The 20805-nt window shown below is 43.8% G+C and overlaps 1 protein-coding gene across 1 annotated transcript in view; it reads left to right on the top strand.

Annotated features, from left to right (window-relative positions):
• Positions 1 to 11864: 11864 nt before the first annotated feature.
• The window catches only part of CDH24 (cadherin 24), a 205797-nt gene continuing 196856 nt past the window's right edge, over positions 11865 to 20805 (top strand). The window contains exons 1-2 of the mRNA XM_044274245.1: positions 11865 to 12102; positions 16504 to 16870. Coding sequence (XP_044130180.1) covers positions 16643 to 16870 — 228 coding nt within the window. The 5' untranslated portion in view covers positions 11865 to 12102; positions 16504 to 16642. The remainder of the gene's footprint in view (positions 12103 to 16503; positions 16871 to 20805) is intronic.

Genomic DNA, 20805 nt, shown 5'->3' on the forward strand with positions numbered 1-20805 from the left:
AACGCTCCCATTCATTTCTATGGGGCCGACGGAAATAGCCGAGCCAGCGCTCGGCTATTTTCGGCGGCTCCATTGAAATGAACGGAGGGCGGCTGCGCATGCGCAGTGCGCCCTCCTCCACTTTCTCTGCTCTGTTCTCCTTGTAGGTGCGGGTCCTAGTGATATGCCCCCATTGTCTGAGATGGGATAACCCCTTTAAATATGTTATCTCCATAACTCCAAGCATTCCATGGTATGCTGGTTTTAACTTAAGGAGTTGTCCCATGAAAAATATTCTACAGTTTTCAAACAGCACCTGGATCTGAATACTTTTATAATTGCTAATATAGTGTAATATTATAATGTAGCATAGCCATTGTGTTATTCAATTAAATGTATCTGTACAGCGCCACCTGCAGTTTCTTTTCTTATTTCTTTGACCTGCTCACTGAGAAGGCCGCACATGCTCAGTTTCATCCTTCATCTGCCTCCTGAGCTGTGATAGGTAGAGCATGGACACGCCCCCTTAGCTGCAGCAGAAAAGACACTCCCCTTGATCTTTCAGCTTGATATACATCTAGCAGAGCAATGAATGGGGAGATTTCTGGACCCATGTGAGGTACAAGACAGGTTCTAGCTTTGTTAGAAAGAGATTGTCATGTATTATATGATCTCTGAATTTCATTTTTTGCATTAGTCATGGGATAACCCCTTTAAATAAGTTTTCCAAGGATAAGTAGTTTTTACCAAGTGCCCACAGCCTGCCTCATAAAGTGAAAGAGTCATACTTACCTGCTCCCTGCCGCTCCGATCCTCTGCAATGGTTTGCCATTCTTCCTGTCCCTGTTCTTGCGGGCAGAATAAATGGGATTGACCTTCTATGGGAATTCTAAAACTAGCCAAACGTGCTGATTTGGAATAGCGAGGGCTGCACATATGAAGATGGATCACCATTCTCAAGATAATGTATTGTGCGTTTCACTTTCAGAGGTTTGTATGGATACCCGTTTAGGGTCCATTCACACTTCCGTATGTGTTGTGCGTTCCGCATTTTGTCGGCACTCTCATAGAAAATGCTTTTATTTGTCCGCAATTGCAGACAAGAAAAGGACATGTTCTATTTTTTTGAGGAACTGAAGTGCGGATGCTAACAGCACATTCCGGCCCCATTGAAAATGAATGGGTCCGCACCTGTTCCGCAAAATTGCGGAACGGATGCAGACCCATTTTGCGGACGTGTGAATGGACCCTTAAGCTTGAATTTGCATCTAAGTAATTGTACCCTAGTAGCAGCTAACTTATGTTGGTGTCTGCACTGTCCTTCAACAGGGAAAGTAAAAAACGAAAGTCTCTACATTCAGGAAAATATTTTATACACAATCACTTTATCTCAGATAAGAAATGGCTTGCAGTGCTTAGCCCAGGAGATGAGCACAAGTCTGATGGTTCAGTATTATCACACACAGGAATTTTCCAATATCTCTGTGTGATGTTTCCTTTTAGGTTTTTCATGCACACGGCCATATCCGTTTTATTGTGGTCCACAATTTGCAGACATGGATACCAGCCGTGTACGTTCCACATTTTGAGGATCAGTGCATCATGCCCTCTGTTAGAAATGCCTAGTCTTGTCCACAAAATAGACAAGACTATGACATGCACTATTTTTTTGCAGAGTCCGCAGAACGGACATACGGATGTCCGCATCTTTTGCGGCCCGATTGTGGACTGAAACTACAGTCATGTAGATATTCCTTTTTTTAAAGGGGTTATTACACAAATTGAAACTTTTTTTCCCCGCACATTACGTGGAGGATTTCCCTTTTTGTGACTGGGTAGCAGCTCATCAAGCACCTGCATATCCCAGGATGTATTGCAAGTAATTCTTTTTAACTCTTTCTTCCCCTGCATAAAAAATATTCTCTCCCATTTTAGCCCCAGAGATGTATATGGTATGTAACACCCCCACCACTTCCTTCTCCACTGTATATAGAGATATAGCTGTATACGTGTATAAATTTAGAAGTAAGGATGAATGAGTGATATCTGGACTAAAGTTGCCTCGATACCAAAATTTTGATTCGGTTACAATACCATAAAAAAGTATTGCGATACTCAATCCCATTCGATACCACGCGAAAAAAATAAAGCACGAGAAAAAGCCGTGCGCATTCCGCATTTTATGGAACGTCCGGCCCATAATAGAACAATCGATCCTATTTTTGGGGGAACAAGGTGACAAAAAAAAAATTGCAAATCGCGCAGATTTTTTATTTATTTTTTTCTGTTACTACGTTCAGCGCATAGGACATTTTCTTTAATATTTTAATAGTTTGGACTTTTCGGACATCGCGATATGTAGTATGTTTATTTATTTATTGTTTATATATTTTATATGTAAAATTGGGAAAGGGGGTGATTTATACTTAATATTTTGGTGTTTGTTTGCTTTTAAAACTTTTTTCTAAAACTTTTTATTTAATAACTAGTTCCCCCTTAGGCGCCAGAACCTGGGATCTTTTCATCTCTTGTCCTATTCACCCTAATAGATCTCTATCAGGGTGAATAGGACTTTACACTCTCCCTGCTGCCCTGTGCATATTACACACAGCAGCGGGGAGATTACCATGGCAGCCAGGGCTTCAGTAGTGTCCTGGCTGCCATGGTAACCGATTGGAGCCCCAGGATTACACTTACACTGCTGGGGCTCTGATCAAAAGCTGCCACTGCCACCTCCAGAGGAGGAGGGGAGGAGACCCTGTGGCCACTGCCACCAATGATTATAATACTGGGGAGTGGGGGCAGGTGGTGCACTGCGCCACCAATGATTTTAATACCTGGGGGGGAATTGAGGGGAGGGGGCGCACTGCGCCACCAGTTATTTTAACACTGGGGGTAGAGGGGAGGGGATGCAATGCGCCACCAATGATTTTAATACTGGGGGGGGGGGAATTGAGGGGAGGGGGCGCACTGCGCCACCAATTATTTTAACACTGGGGGTAGAGGGGAGGGGATGCAATGCGCCACCAATGATTTTAATACGGGGGGGGAATTGAGGGGAGGGGGCGCACTGCGCCACCAATTATTTTAACACTGGGGGTAGAGGGGAGGGGGTGCAATGCGCCACCAATGATTTTAATACTGGGGGGGTCGAGGGGAGGGGGCGCACTGCTCCAACAATGATTTTAATACTGGGGAGAACTGTGCCACCAATAATAATTAACATTTAATACAGGAGGCAGATGTGGCACCTGAGGGGTTAACTGCCGCTGATCGCAGCTCCCCGCCAGCACCCGCCACCTGGATTTGTATTAAACGTTTACATTCATTGGTGGCGCAGTGCACCCGCCCCTCTCTCCTCATTGGTAGCAGCGGCACAGGGGGGAGGGAGAGAGTGCTTACTTCTCCCCTGTGGTGCCGAGGAGGACACGGAGAGCGCTGAGAGCAGTGCTCTCCATGTTCTCTGATATTAGACTGCGCAATAGCGAAGCCTAGTATCGAAGAAAGGCAAATCCCGGTATCGAGGTCAATACCAGACAAAAGTATCGATTGGGTATCGAAAATTCGATACCCGAAACAACCCTAATCTGGACCACTGGACCTGCTTACTATAAGATGACTACACCAGCACTGAGAGGAGGGATGGGGAAGGGAATCTACTGAGAATATTAACCTACCACTGAATGCAGGGAAAGGTGGACTAGAAGGATAGACAGCAGAGGGCGCTACCAGTGAGGAAAACCTTACAATATTTTTCTTCCATGTATATTGCAGTATTATTCATTGCATATTAATACTTATCGAGGAATAACCTATTTAACCCTTTAATGATCCATGACGTAGCTGTACGTCACGGGTCCGATCCCTAAACATGGCGCCCGCTCGCACGTGCAGCGGGTGCCTTAGCCGTGGGGTTTCTGCCTTTTTAAATAAGGCTGATCGCATACATCTTACGCTTAAAATGCCGTGGTCAAATGTGACCACGGCATCTGCGCAGACTGCCTTGTATTGATATAGTGCAGGGATGCTCAACCTGCGGCCCTCCAGCTGTTGTAAAACTACAACTGCCACCATGCCCTTCTGTAGGCTGATAGCTGTAGGCTGTCTGGGAATGATAGGCGTTGTAGTTTTGCAACAGTTGGAGGGCCGCAGGTTGAGCAGGCCAGATATAGTGCAAATGAAGTCTTCAATTATGGCTATTTAGCCATCACTGAATACTATGGGCAATTGAATGATGGCCAGTTATTGTCACCCAAGGTGACTTAAAAAAAAGTTTAAAAAAGTTTTTACAAATATAAAAAAAAAAATGTAAGTTCAAAATAAAAATACTAAACCAATAAAAAAAATAAACATCATAGGCATCGCTGCGTGCAAAAATGCCCATGCTATTAAAATATAACAATATTAATGGCATACGGCAAATGGCGTAGTGGGGAAAAAAATAAAAACAGACAATTTGCCATTTTTTGTCACTTCAACTACCCAATAATTTTTTAATAAAAAGTGATCAAAAAGTCACACATACTTCAAATTGGTATCACTGAAAAGAACAGATCATCCCGCAAAAAATGAGACCTCATTTATCCCCATACACATAGCTACAAAAAAGTTATAGGGGTCAAAATATGGTTATGAAAAAAACTTTTTTTTCCCCTCAAAGAATTTTTATTTATTTTTTTGTATTAATGATAGGAATGATAGGAATGATAGGCGTTGTAGTTTTGCAACAGTTGGAGGGCCGCAGGTTGAGCAGGCCAGATATAGTGCAAATGAAGTCTTCAATTATGGCTATTTAGCCATCACTGAATACTATGGGCAATTGAATGATGGCCAGTTATTGTCACCCAAGGTGACTTAAAAAAAAGTTAAAAAAAGTTTTTACAAATATAAAAAAAAAAATGTAAGTTCAAAATAAAAATACTAAACCAATAAAAAAAATAAACATCATAGGCATCGCTGCGTGCAAAAATGCCCATGCTATTAAAATATAACAATATTAATGGCATACGGCAAATGGCGTAGTGGGGAAAAAAATAAAAACAGACAATTTGCCATTTTTTGTCACTTCAACTACCCAATAATTTTTTAATAAAAAGTGATCAAAAAGTCACACATACTTCAAATTGGTATCACTGAAAAGAACAGATCATCCCGCAAAAAATGAGACCTCATTTATCCCCATACACATAGCTACAAAAAAGTTATAGGGGTCAAAATATGGTTATGAAAAAAACTTTTTTTTCCCCTCAAAGAATTTTTATTTATTTTTTTGTATTAAAACACAATGAAATATTATACAAGTGTGGTATCGTTGACACTGTACTGACCTGGAGAATGAAGATAACAGGTCAATTTTACCGCACAGTGTACAGTGTAAAAAATACTATAAAAACCTTTATCAGAATTGCACTTTTTCCCAACTCTACCTCATTTGGAATTATTTTCCCGCTCTCTACTACATGGTATGCAACCGTAAATGGTGCCATTAGAAAGTACAACTTGTCCCACAAAAAAATAAGCCCTCAAAAGGCTATGTGAATGGAAAAATAAAAAAGTTAGGACTATGGGAAGGCGGGGAGTAAAAAATGAAAATGCAAAAATGGAAAATCCCAGGGTCCTTAAGGGGTTAAAGGCAATCTGTCAGCTCCCAAACACCCCCTAAACTAGAGTGAATGGTGTATAGTGTCAATAACGCTGAGTTCAATTATGTAATCTTTTTCTCTATACTCGTTTGTATTCCAATGCTGTGCTCCTTCAAACCCGCAGTAAGAAGCATTGAGAGGACTCCTGAGCTCAGGGACACAATGGAGAGGACTCAAAGAGGAGTCCTCTCAATGCATTTTACGGCTGGTTTGTGGGAGCACAGCGGTCGAATGCAAGTGACTATGAAGATAAAAATGACATAACCGGACTCAGCATCACTTGCACTATACACCGCTTACTGTAGTTTAGGGGCTGACAGAGTCCCCTTAAAAAAAGTGAGGAGCTCCTTATACCTTTTACTGAGACCACCAGCATATATAGGTCTATACTGCTGCCATTTTAGTCTTACCTTCTACTACTCTGTCTTACTTTAACAACAGATATAAATGAAGCACAAGACAAATTGTGGATGCAAACAGCCACTGATTTACAGTATTACGGTCCCGCCAAACCGTGGGCGACAAGCCTCACTAATAATAGCCAACAAGAGCAGAAACGTTATATAACTGAGTGGTGGAAATGGGATCAGCTACCTGCTAATCTAGGGTGTTGACCCCATTTTGCTCTCTTTGAAAACGGAGCAGGAAATTGACAAGCGCATCATCTTAGACCGCTTCAACCATAGTCGGCAATCATAGAAATACAGCACATTACAAATTAAAGGGAGATACTTCTTGCATCATAGCTTTATTTTAGTGTTTGTTGTTCCCATGACTGTCCTCTGTCAAACTTTATGGTTTCTAGCAGAAAGTGGACAAGAGAAATGTTACACTCAGGAGATAGCATAACGTGTGCAGTTAATGGCTATGTACATCTCCGCACTAAATTCATTTTAATTGTTCATTAGCTCACCAAATGCAAATAAAGCAAGTTTCTAAACAGTCTTCATTAAACATGTACAACCATTCTGCTTCTTTAGAGTCTGTGTAACCCCTTCACATAGCTGGCTTTTTGATGCTTCTGTCATAGATCTGCCAGTACTTACAGCTCCTGGAACACAGTAAGGCCCCTTTCACACGGGCGAGTATTCCGCACGGGTGCAATGCGTGAGGTGAACGCATTGCACCTGCACTGAATCCGGACCCTCTCATTTCTATGGGGCTGTGCACATGAGCGGGAAAATAATAGCATTCTTAATACATAATGCTTAGTAAAATAGGGCTGGAGGGGGTTAAAAAATAATAATAATAATTTAACTGACCTTAATCCACTCGTTCGCGCAGCCCGGCTTCTCTTCTGTCTTCTTCTTTGATGCCCAGGAGGAAAAGGACCCGTGGTGACGTCACTGCACTCATCCCATGATCCATCACCATGGTGATGGATCATGTGATGGACCATGTGATGAGCGCACTGACATCACCACAGGTCCTTTTCCTCCTAGGCATCAAAGATGAAGACAGAAGAGAAGTCAGGCTGCGCGAACAAGTGGATGAGGTGAGTAAAAAAAAAAATATAACCCCTCCATCCCTATTTTACTAAGCATTCTGTATTAAGAATGTTATTATTTTCCCTTATAACCATGTTATAAGGGAAAATAATAAAATCTACACAACACATAACCCGAACTTCTGTGAAGAAGTCCGGGTTCGGGTCTGGGCACCAAGCATGCCGCTTTGCACTCGTGCAGAAAAATTGCGCATTTTCCCGTGACGCACCCACGCGACGCCCGTGTGAAAGAGGCCTAAGACTACTTTCACATTTGCGTTTTGGCATTCTGGCTTTCAGATCTGGCAGAGGATCTCAAAATCGGGTCCAAACAGTTCTGTTTTGCCCCCATGCATTCTGAATGGAAAGAGATCTGTTTAGGATGCTTCAGGATGTCTTCTGTTCCATCAGAATAGTCTCACTGCTCTTACCATAAATAATCCTCTTCTATGTTTATGTACAAACCTTCTTTCCTCCAGACACAGAGGATGTCCCCTCGTCACAGTCACAGTCCTAAATTGCTCCGTACTAAAGTGTCTGTGTCTGTATTGTTTCTACCTGTATATTAGACCAGAACTTCATTATTTTGTGCAATTTGGACTTTTAAAATATCTATAATCTGATTATTTATGTGCTAATATTTAAATCGATATTTAAGCACATGCCGCGGTTCTGAAAGAGTCAGTAATTATGCTTTGGGCGGAGTTAGAGGCGTGGCCTAGTATGACAAAAACTGCCATGATGCGCGCCGCACATATTGTCTGTCTTTGCGATTTTTAAAAGTTGGGAGGCATGCTTTAGCTGCTTTCCTCTGGACCCTCTCCAGCTCTGCTATGTCTGCCTTGTTCACAGGAGCCCAGAACTGTACACAGTACTCCATGTGTGGTCTGACTAGTGATTTGTAAAGTGGCAGGACTATGTTCTCATCACGGGCATCTATGCGACTTTTGAAACAACAAATAATCTTAGGCTACTTTCACATATGCGCTATTAGGTATCTGGCTGGCTGTTCCGGCAAAGGGACAACCTGCTGGAGTTCATCGTATCCAGCCAGACTATATTGGGACCTGGCAGGGATCTGAATGTCGGGATTTGTCTGGATAAAAAAAAAAGATGCTTGCACCAGTTTTTGTCCGTCTGAATCCCACCACTCATGCCAAAAACCATCCGGATTACCGCCGGGTGCCATTATAGTCAATAGGCTCCTGCTAGATACCATAACGCAAAATTTGTGCTGAAGTGGTGTTGAAAAAGTCACAAACATGCAGTTTGTGAATTCCTCATGCCAGAAAACTGGTGTACACCTATGATAACTTGGGCCCTATAATATTATTGTAGTGCAATTCACCTCTACAGAACTTCTAGCCTGCACCTCTCTCTCTTCTGGCCTGCTTTTTGTAGCTTTGCGGTTGCCCTTTTAGCCTTGCTATGGCTGGCACCTAAGTCCAGGGGTAGCTGGTATGTCAGCTCTACTTTTTGCATCTGTTTTCTCTGCTGTCTCAGACTAGACTCACAGACTGACTAGAATGTTCTCACTCCTCCTTTCTATATAGAGGGTCTAACACCAGCCCCACCTAGTGGTGGCTGTGAATATGGCCTATTAATTCCATGTGTACAGAAATACATGAAACGCATACTACCATATACAAACACATTTGTGAACCCCTTTTGCAATGTACTGCTGCTCTGCAAAAAAATCTGAATGGGAGGGGGAGCACTGCAGAATCTGAATGGGAGGAGAAGAAAACACACAAACAGGCAGAATCAGTGTCAATCAATATATACACTGTAGAAGAGGAAATCATTCCAGGAATAAAGCTGTGCTGGTACATGTCAGCTAGTGAAGACAGCAGCATTCTGGACACACAGATCTCGCATCCAGCATGTATTATTGGGAAGGACATGCAAACATGAGAAAAGCAGGTTGCAGACTAAATATCGGGAGGTCTGAAAATTAATAAAGCAATGAAGAAATGAAGACTTCAGCCTGAAAATGAGTACAACTTTTTTTTACTCAAGAAAACTAATTACCTACATAAAAATGAGTTTTTCCTGTCAAAGGTGTCCAAATACTGCAAAAAATAAATAAAAATAACGCATACTAGGACCGATACCACTAAACATACAAGGCAGCCAAAAAATAAAATAAAATAAAAATCACTATAGGGCCAGATTTATCATTTCACTTACATCTCACTCCACTTTTACATATGTCCAAAGTCACTTTTGGCTAAGTCAGATTTATTAATGGTCCTTTAATACCGTGATAAATGTGGTTTGACGGTAGCAGTTTATGCTTCAGTAAGCGGCTTTACAAAAGTCGCACGTCTTTATGAAAAAGTCGCATGTTCTATTAAAAAGTCGCATAAGATAAGCATGGTCCTCACTGGAGTGAAACTGCACAATTTTTGAGACTTTTTGAATTGTCGCAATAGTAAATCTGTCTGGAGATTCATTTACATAAGAAAACACGCCCACTTTCAGAAAACTGGCGAGCATAGTGCAGAGCAGAAAAAAGTCGCAAATTTTTGCGCAGTTTAAGCGATTGCTAAAAAATTTGCTATTTTTTCACTCCATTTTTTTTACTTGAGCTAATGATAAATCTGTCCCTATGTACACAGACATCACTTTTTAGCTAGTAGATCCACAGGGGACCTAAAGCAGAGGGGAACAGAGGGACGCTTAGTAGGTGAGTTGATTTTCCTTATTTTAAGCAAAATCAGGTGGCTAATTTCACTTGAGAGACCACCCCTTTAAGTATTTAGTTGAAAACTTGCCTTTTGACAGATGTAACAGAACAAATTCATATTCATTTCATTCATTTGTGGGGAAATCCCTTTAAACGTATGGTTTTACAGTCCTTGTGCTTTGGATGAAGCTAAACAAGCATTATGTGAGACTCTCACACTCAACCACGATTTCAAGAGTGATTCCATTTTGTATAACCCTTTGTGAGTCTGATAAGAATACTTATAGGAATCCCCTTACTTTCCCGCCAGCTGCCCACTCTGTCAGGGAATGTGCCCACGCTAATATGCCAACGCTGTGTACTCTTCTCAGCGACATGTGCCGCGTATAATACAGAGGATTCTGCGGAGACACTTGTCTGCCCTCATACAAAGACGAGTACCTTCCTCTGTTCTCCTCTACATCATGTGCTGGCATGCCGGGCTAACACAACGCTTTATTACTGTACTCCGGATCCCCTCACTAGCCCCTACTCCAGTCCTTGTATACTGGTAGATTGTGCCCCAGAGTCCCAGCCATGTCAGATGCCCATTCACTAAGCCCAGTCACCCATCACTTTATCTAATATCTATCTATCTATCTATCTATCTCATATCTATCTATCCTTGTATCATCTATCTATCCATCCATCTAATATCTGTCTATCCTTCTATCATCTATTATCTATCCATCCATCTAAGGCTACTTTCACACTGGCGTTTTGGCTTTCGGTTTGTGAGATCCGTTTCAAGGCTCTCACAAGAGGCCCAAAACGGATCAGTTCAGCCCCAATGCATTCTGAATGGATAAGGATCCGCTCAGAATGCATCAGTTTGGCTGTGTTTGGTCTCCGTTGCGATTTTTAGACGGCCACTAAAACGCAGCTTGCAGCGTTTTGGTGTCCACCTGACGATGCGGAGCCAAACGAATCTGTCTAGACCCTTTTTCACTGACACAATATGGTGCAATTGAAAACTGATCCGTCGTCAGGACGGATCCATTTTGACTTAGACTTTTTTTAATGAATAATGCAAACGGATCCGTTCTGAACGGATACAAGCGTTTGCATTATCAGTGCGGAGCCGTCTGTGCAGATACAGGACGAATCCGCACCGAACGCCAGTGTGAAAGTAGCCTAATATCTGTCTTTGGCTAGTTTCACACTTGTGGCAGAGTGATCTGGAAAACAGTTCCATCGCCGGAACCGGGGATCCGGCAATCTTCATGCAAACGGACGGCATTTGTAGACGGATCCGTCTCACAAATGCATTGCAAAAACGGATCCGTCTCTCCGTTTGTCATATGGACAAACGGATCCGTTTCCATTTTTTTCCCCATTTTTACCGGTCTGCGAATGTGCAGACCAGACGGACGGATACGGGATTGCGGTATTTTTAATGCCAGATCCGGCTCTAATACATTTCAATGTAATATAATGCCGGTAACTGATCCGGAATTTTGGACGGAGATAATACCGCAGCATGCTGTGGTATTTCCTTCATCCAAAACGCCGTTCGGTGACTGAACTGATAACATCCTGAGTGGATTTCTCTCCATTCAGAATGCATTAGGATAAAACTGATCAGTTATTTTCCGGTATTGAGCCCTTTTGACGGAACTCAATGCCGGAAAAGAATAACGCTAGTGTGAAAGTACCCTATCCTTCTATCCTCTAATATCTATCCTTGTATTGTCTAATATCTATCCTTGTATCATCTAATATCTATCCTTGTATTGTCTATCTATCTATCCATCCATGGTCTCCATGTCCTGCTGCTGCTGTCTGCTTATCTCTTGCCCCTCTGCTTTGTGGCTGTCACTTTGTCTGTGTCTCTCTCTGTTCTTTGTGTCCTCTTGTATTAGAGGAAAGGAGAAAGAGGAAGAAAGAGGAGGAGGAGAGATAGAAAGAGAGAGACTTAGAAGGAGGAGGGGGAGTGCAGGGGATTTTATTTGGGGGTGGGGGGGAGTGTATGTCAACTCGTATTCTCAGCATCACTCGCTCTAAAACCAGGGCAGCATCTGCAGGAACCTGTGTGCCCGTCTCTCTCTGTCTCTGCCCTCACACTGTCTGTGCCTCCTTATCACATGGTCTCTGCAGCAGCGGCGGCGGCAGCCTCTTGTAGATGTGGAGCAGTCTCTGCAGCAGTCTTCCCGGGCTCTCTCACATCTGGAGCGGTCTCTGTGGCGGGCGAGCAGTCTCTGCAGAGGTCTCTGTCACATCGTGACCTGTCTCTGGCGCGGTCTTCCTCACAAGTCTGGAGTTACACGGTGCGTTCAAACTTCTGGCTGAGTGTGTGACGGTCATGTGTGTACATGTATGTGCCCGCCAACACGTGTGTGAGTGGGTACTAGGCAGAAGTAGAGGGCACCGACGTGGGCACAGGTTGTGTAGGCAGCGCGGTGTGGGCGTGCGGTACGCGTGCATGTGGGCATAGTTCATACATCAACATGGCACTTACATGGGACTGCGTGTAACACAGTATCCAGCTGTCTGCATTCACATACACTGTGCACCAGCAGGAGGAGGGGTTCACTGACAGGGGGCGGTAGACAAAGTTCTATTTACTAGGAGTTGGGCAATATGGGCACCGACATTATGAGCCACCCATCAGATGACACAGGGCATTTATCACCAGAATTGCCCCTTTGCTGCATCAAAGTGCCACTAGTATAACATAGAGCCATCTGTAGAACCAAATTCAGATGGGGGTTCAGTACATTCCCTGCCAGCAAGAAGTCTAAGGGGCGAGAAGACAACCCTATGTAAGCACTTGTGATTGGTTAAGAAGGCGACGTATAGTATGCGCTACTCCTGCCTCTTCTGCTGGGCGCCATGTAGATGACCCGGGTTAAAGGTGGCAGATGCCTCATTAGGACAGTTGCTCCATCTTGATTGCCCATTAATCAGAATGAAGTAATTATCCCATGTTCCCGGCGTGAGGTCATAGATGTGATCAATAAGTCGTATATTGTATATCTTCAGCCTAATGATAAGCATGTCCAGCTCTACGGACAGGCATCAAAGAGGAGGGGCTATCGGTGACAACCCATGGCGTGGCGCGTATATATATATGGTGAGGGGTTCACTGGGCTATAAGCGCAGGCGTACATGTGATTGTGGAGCGATTACAGAATTTATGTGGAGCCATTGGAGAGTTAGAGGGTGGATTGTGGAGCGGTATAATAAGTAATGGAAGAATCGCAGCAAAACGCGCTGAAGCAATATAATGCATTGTAAAAAGAGAGATAAAAGGAGGTGCTGGGAGATGTAATTGAAGAATGGGATCATATGCAGCAAATGGCTTAATGGTTCATTACGGGGCGCACTTAAAGGAAAGATGGGAACCGTAAATGGGGTTCTGGAAGGAGTTTTTGGGAGCAGTCAGACAGGTGAAGGGATTGGTTCGGAGATGATCAGCGCCTCACGTAGCACATTCGGCACATACTTCTTGGCAGACGATCCACCTGACATGTATATTTAAGAGTTTAATTCGTCTGATGCACAGATGCAGAGGCAGGAGAAATCGTATTTTATATGTGGAAGTTAATACCCAGCATTCGCCATCCTAGAATAATCCGCTGAACCCTACAGGGAAAAGAGACATGAATTTTACAAGCAGTTGGAATAGAGATAGCGGGAGGGTGGCATTAAAAAACAGTGGTGGCGAGGAGAAGACTCCGACAGAAGGACAATGAAATATCTGAGCGTGGAGGTGAAGGACGACTGGATATTCCTAAAGTAATACCCACATCCTAGTATGTGACTCCATAAAACTCCATAGGATGCACGCAGTGACGGCTACTGTGACTTGTTTAAATTCTGGTCACCTGCTAGAGTCCCTTATGAGGGACTGCAGGAGATGTGTTGCCATCACTGAGACGTGTCACCAGATGGTCATGGGTGTCCCTCAGAGCCACAGAACTTCTGCAGTGGCACAAATTGCGTCCAGGCAAGCTGCTGTCTTCTAGCAATCTTGTGCCCTCACCCCTATTGTCAACCCCCCCCCCCCTTCATCATGATCTTTGTTTTTCTCTCCCTCTCGCCCATTTGTTTTGTTCTTCCTTACTGGTATCTTTATCTATCCCTCTTTCTCCCCCTCCTTTTCCTCTCTCAGTCTCTCCCTATGATTTCTTATCCTCTTCTTATTGCAGTAAAGCGTAAAGTGTTGAACATGACGGGCATACAAAGAGACAGAGGAAGAGAGGAGAAGCGAGGGGAGAAGGGGAAGGAGAAGTGAAGAGGAGAGACAGATGGTACAATTTGTACGCAGCAAAATCCAAACAGGGGAAATAAGTTGTACATAAGGGGGGGGAGCTCAATGGGGAGACGGTACAGAGGAACAGTGGGAATCATATGAGACGATGAAATAGTCAGAAAAAAGACCAAATCATAGCCTCCTATGGGAGAAGCAGAGGTAGAATAGAAGAGTCAGAACCTTCTCACATGAAATATCAGGCCTGCAGAGATGCAGGAGGTAGAAGAGACGAAGAAACAATAGCGCCGGTGCAGCACACAATGGATCTACTCACATGAGTTCCCTTTGTAGTTTATATCTGCAAGAGTCCTATGTACTAAACTGTTTCCCTCCCTGACATAACATTACCAGTAGATGGGAGTTCTGGAGCCAACCTTTACTGTCAACCGGTTGCCTCCTTTATTTCACTCTTATGACCTGTGAATTAGAAAGTTTATGAAAGTATGCAAAGTGTGGGCCCCCTGTTACTAAGAGGATCTAAGACACGGCAGTCTCATTCACCGTGAATGGGAACGTCTAAAATCTAAATCATCTGGCTGTTTCGGATAATCCCATTTTATTTTTATGAAGAATGAGAATTGGGAGTTAAGGGTCCTTCATTCTTGATAATGATCAGGGTCTCACACAACTATCATACTCTTAAAGCCTAAGGCTGGGTTCACACCTGAGCGTTTTACAGCGTGTTCCTACGCGCTGTAAAACGCTCAACAGGCAAGAACCACTGATTCCCTATGGGAATGGTTCTCACCTGGGCGTTTTACAGCGCGTACGATCGCGCTGTAAAACGCCCGACGCCCCAAGAAGTACATGAGCTTCTTTGGGGTGTCTTGTCGCGCGTTCCCGTACATAGACTTTCGGGAACGCGCGACAATGGGCGTTCGCTTGTCTCTGTATGCGCAATTGCAAACGCCGGTACAATCGCGCATACAGAGCGCGGCATCCCGAACGCTCAGGTCTGAACCCAGTGTCACTGACAGATCATAAAAGTAAAAACCTGCCATCTATAATTTAAGTATACACCGTTAGGGTCCATTCACGCGTCCGTATGTGTTTTGAGGATCTGCAAAACACGGACACCGGCAATGTGCGGTCCGCATTTTGCGGACCACACATCGCCGACACTCTCATAGAAAATGCCTTTTCTTGACCGCCAATGTTCTATTTTTTTGCGGAATGGAAGTGCAGATCCGGAAGTGCGGACAGCACATTCCGGCCCAATTTAAAAAAATGAATGGTTCCGCACCTGTTATGCAAAATTGCAGAACGGATGCGGACCCATTTTGTGGACGTGTGAATGGACGCTTAAAGCTCTTTCTGAAACCCTGACAAATGTGTTCGGTTACCCCCAATCCCACAGTTTTTTTTGCATAGCTAGATATGCTTGTTATTCAGGACTCTGGAAGTGGGGGGACCGTTATGGTGACCATATTAGATCCATCCTAGATACAGATGACTAAGAGGACACGAAGGCAGTGGAACAGCACAAGATGCCCACTTTGCAGATGAACCCGAATTGCTGATACCCTTTGCCAGACATGGCTCCCTTCCCCCACCTGTCGGACTCATCTGGACAATACAGATGTATGATAAAGCAGCGTGTGAGTAAATGGATTATTATGTACGGTAATATGGTTGGCATTTCTCGTGGAGTCTGGAAGATCCCGCAGCCATTGTTTGTGATACGTGTCATTGATCATCAGAGTTTATGGGCTGAGTATAGCACTGAAGAGACATTTGAGGTTTACAGTTTGTAGGAACAAAATAAATGTGCAAAACTTGGATATCGTAAGTCACATGTACAGCAATTAGGGTACTTTCACACTTGCGGCAGAGGATTCCGGCAGGCAGTTCTGTCGCATGCCGGATCTGTCAAAACGTGTGGCAACTGATGGCATTTGTCAGACGGATCAGGATCCTGATCCGTTTGACAAATTCATTAAAATTCTGGATCCGTCTCTCCGGTGTCATCCGGATAAAACGGACCCGGCATTTATTTTTTTCACATTTTTTGCGATCAGAGCATGAGCAGACCACAATGCCGGATCCGGTTTGCCGGAACACTCGGGGCTGGATCCGGCATTAATGCATTTCAATGGGAAAAAATGCCGGATCCGGCGTTCAGGCAAGTGTTCCGGAATTTTGGGCTGGAGATAAACCCGTAGCATGCTGCGGTATTATCTCCGTCCTGAAAAGTCAAAAAGACTGAACTGAAGACATCCTGATGCATCCTGAACGGATTACTCGCCATTCCGAATGCATTAGGATAAAACTGATCAGTTCTTTTCCGGATTTGAGCCCCTAGGACGGAACTCAATGGCGGAAAAGAATAACGCTAGTGTGAAAGTACCCTTAAAAATACCTTTTACTTTGTAATCCATTTGATTTTTCTTTCCCTCTTTTCTATTTTTGCCAGTTTCAAGCTTCATGGTTTAAGTTGCAATCCAAACTAAAAAGACGCTACTTGATGGAAGACGCTGACATACAGCAGAGAAGTCGCAGTCTGTTGTGACCTGTTGTGACCTTTGCCCCCATTGAGTTATTGCGGGGCCTCCATGCCTGCCCTCCAGTTCTGCCCTCTGCTCTCATTACTACTTTTGGGCTGTTCCTCCACTGTTCCTGTTATGGAGGAATCTTCTCCAGGGCTAAGTGAAGACAGTGGATCCCCATCTTCCCCACCTCAGGGCCCTGGTCCTCCTCTCCGTTCCAAACGTAGCTGGGTCTGGAATCAGTTCTTTGTGATAGAAGAATATACGGGGCCAGAGCCTGTCCTGATTGGAAGGGTGAGTAGGCGTATTTCCTTCGACAGTATGCTCCAATGTTTAGCACAAATTGCTATTTCACTGAAAATATTTTATGCTTGGGTTTCCATAATGCCATATGTGAGAAGGAATGCTTCATAGTGGTGGCTACACAAGGCAGGCCTTCAGGAATGTAATTCATAAAGAATGTATGTGTTATACTACCACTCCTCAAAGTCAACCACACCAAAATAATCTGTGGCCGTTAGTCACTCTTTATTTCTAACACCATGCAGCACAGTTGAGTATACTTGACTGATTGTGGCACCTCATACGATGAACCAGGGCATGGCAGACCCACAGCCCCCCCGCCACCCAAGAGCCAGTGGTGCCTGCATTATGTAGAACAAAATTAGTCTGCTATTCCTCACCTACTCTGTCTTAAAGGGTATCTGTCACCACATACCACTAACAGTCACCAATATCCATCAGCGCTTGTAAGCAGCGTCTCTTGATATCTCTGGCATCTCCATATGTTCCGTCAATCCTCTGAAAAAACACTTTTTATAATATGCAAATGACACCTAGGTGCAACGAAGGGTGATGCTGTTGCACCGAGAGGCTCCTCTATCTGTCTTCTCTGCAGTGCTTCCACCGGTGTGATAGACAGCACAGGCAGTACCTGAAGTCTTGTTCCATACATGTGTAGTAAAGGGATGGAGACTGCCGGACAGATGAGCAATCTCTATTCTCCATCTCTTTACTGCACATGTATAGAACGCTATCCCACGAGACTTCAAGAACTGCCTGTCCTGTCCATCACAGCAGTGTTCGTGTGGCATGGAAGACGGAGGGGAGCATCTGGATGCAACAAGGCTTGACATAGTGGTATGTGGTGACTAATTCCTTTAAATCCCCCAACACTATATCACTTCATCTGAAGAACCACCCCTGTTGTTCTCTTATCTCCCCCTACATTACCTGGTGCGATCAGTGATGGGGCCAACTCTGTTATGTACACAGTGACCCCTATCCTAAAATAAGATGCTTTCTCCACACTTCTTCCTGGAGCCACATTTCAACAAAAAGAGAATTGGGGTCCTGTAAAGCAGTGATTTTCAAGACCCCTACCTAAATAATGTACATCAAAGATCTCCCATTTGCTGTAATGTGTCTATAAAGGAACTGCTTGAGGATAGTGTGAGTACCCCCTCTTAGTCTATGCATGCCACAGGTAATGAACCAAGAGAAATATGAAACGGCACTCCAGACTTTTTTCTGCAAGTACCAAATCAATTTATTCCTTGAGAGTTTCATTATGTTTTAAAATGGTAGCCAGTAGCAAGGTTTTGGACCTAATGGTCCTTCTTCAGGTTGGGCTAAGTAGTAAGGAGGAGTATTTCGCAACCTCATCCAAACAAGTGCTTACAGCGCTAGGGGTGGTGTCGCAGAAGTAAAAACTGCACCATCCCCCCAGCATTCCGAGTTCTGTAAGCACCTGTCTGGATGGAGCCGCCACATACTCCTCCTTACTCCTTAGCCTCGCCTGAAGAAGGACCATTGAGTATAAAATGTTGCTGATGACCACCCTTTTACTGACACTATCAGAAAAAGCTCATGGGGTAAATAATAATTATTTGCAACAAAAAGTCTAAAGTGCTGTTTCATATTTCTCTCTGTTGGTGAATGTGATTGGTTCTGTGGCAATGAGGTTCAGAACTGGCACCTACTAACTCACACCTGCATTGAGTGCGGCTCATGTCATACAGGTGGGAAACCGAGGCTGTAAATTTCATTTTCATTTTGAAACCTCCACTAGAACACAGGAACAGAAATCTGTTTGCAAGGAGCCTTATTTCTACTAAGGAAAATGGCGGCACTGGTGCAAACAAAGACGAAGTTACGGTGCACATCCCAGGGGGAATAGGCTTCTTACCCCAATGTATAAATCAAGAAAAACGGGCGGCACTCCAATGGATAAAAATAAGCGAACCTTTATTCACCCAGGTGGTGCAACGTTTCGGCTCTACACTTGAGCCTTTTTCAAGCCTTATATATATATTTATACAGTATGTAAATTCGGTGCAAGTGTCTCGCCTTTGACTGTATATTCATGAAAAATCAACGCAGCACTCTTAAAATGTATGTATAGTAATATATACTGTATATATATATATATATTCATGAAAAATCAACGCAGCACTCTTTTTGTAAAAAAACGCAGTGTCTTTATTCACACATGTGACACAAAATAGGCAACGTTTCAATCCCCTTCCGGGATCCTTCTCAAGCCAAGTGCCACTTTTGTGTCACATGTGTGAATAAAGACACTGCGTTTTTTTACAAAAAGAGTGCTGCGTTGATTTTTCATGAATATATATATATATATATATATATACAGTATATATTACTATACATACATTTTAATGGACACAGAATTTCTGTGGAGTGTGATCATTATGAAAATGACTGGAGGTAGATCCTCATGACCGCCACTTGAGAGGTATGCATAGCCACCAAGCGCTGCCTCCTCTTCTCTGTTTACCTGCTTGCCCTTCGCAACTGCAGGGGAGAGCAGTGTAATTACAACTAAGGCTTTCCCATTCACTTCTATGGGACGGCTCTGTCCTATTCACTTAAACAGGCGGGAGCCGTACCATTGAAGTAGATGGGGACGCTATAGTTGTAATTTCACTGCTGCAGTTGCAACGGCAAGCAGCTAAATAGAGGAAAGAAGGCAGCTGATCGGCAGGGGTGCCGTAAGTCAGACCCCCCTTTGATTTGATATTGATGACCTATCCTGAGGGAAAAAACGGACAACCCCTTTAAGTTTGATTCTACCAGGTTCTGCTCCTGCAAGTGTACAAAAGATGGAGCTTCACTGCAAAGTGCTCTTTGCTTCACAGCCCCTCCGAGTTGTTCTGAGTGACAGCTGTAATGAACCCCTAGTTAGATGCTACGGGTGTCACTCAGAGCAAAGGGGACAGTTTTTGAAGCACCTCTATGCAGAGAACATGTCCTAGTGAAGCTACACCCTGGGCTCTTGCAGGAGCAGAACCTAGCAGAATAAAGGTTCATATTTACACAACTCCTGATGATCAAAGCTCCACAAAAGGTATGTTTATACTGCTCTCCTCAGCCAGTGTTTAGTGTGGTGAAAACTGGTGACAGGCTCTGTTTAAAGGGGTTTTCCAGGATTTTAATATTGATGACCTATCCTTTGTGGAAAGTCTTGTAATTACACCTGTTCACCGCTGCGATGACGACGGCGAGCAGGGAAACAATGAAGGGAAGATAGTGCTTGCACAGAGCGCAGCGTTCTCCTCGTACAGCTGATCGGCAGAAGTGCTGGGAGTCGGATCCCCGCCGATCTGATATTGATGACCTATCCCGAGGATAAGTCATCAGTATTAAAGTCCCAGAAAACCCCTTTAAGGTAAGAAGCTGTCTTACGGCATATGGTCCATGTTTCTATCATTTCTTACATGCAGCTCATCAGCTTAACAATTTCATTTCATAATCTCCTCCACTAAAATAAGCTGCCCAAAAGCATATGATAAGTGGTGGCTGCAAATTGTTTGGCTGGCAATTATCACCATTGACAGCGCACCCCCCATTAATATGCAATTAATATGGATATTCAGCTAGGCAGAAAGTGCATATTAATCTGTATTTAGGTGGGAGGGGGAACGGCTGCAAGGCACTGTTCTGGAGCTGCTAAAAACAAAAGAACAGCCGAAAAAACCAAACATGGCTGACTCATTTCACTTTTCCTTCCTCTCACAATGGCCTCCATACATGAAGATCTCTGACAGATCCATCTAAAAACAAGCCAGCCATACACATCAGATAGTTGTCAGCAGATCCTGCTGATTACTCCGGGGACCCCCTACAATCTTATGTGTATGGGGCTGTCCCACAATGTCTACAATGATCTGCCGTGTTGAGTTTTATCCTGCGTGAATATTATTTCATGG

The sequence above is a fragment of the Bufo gargarizans genome, chromosome 1, assembly GCF_014858855.1.
Source record: "Bufo gargarizans isolate SCDJY-AF-19 chromosome 1, ASM1485885v1, whole genome shotgun sequence".
NCBI lineage: Eukaryota > Metazoa > Chordata > Amphibia > Anura > Bufonidae > Bufo > Bufo gargarizans.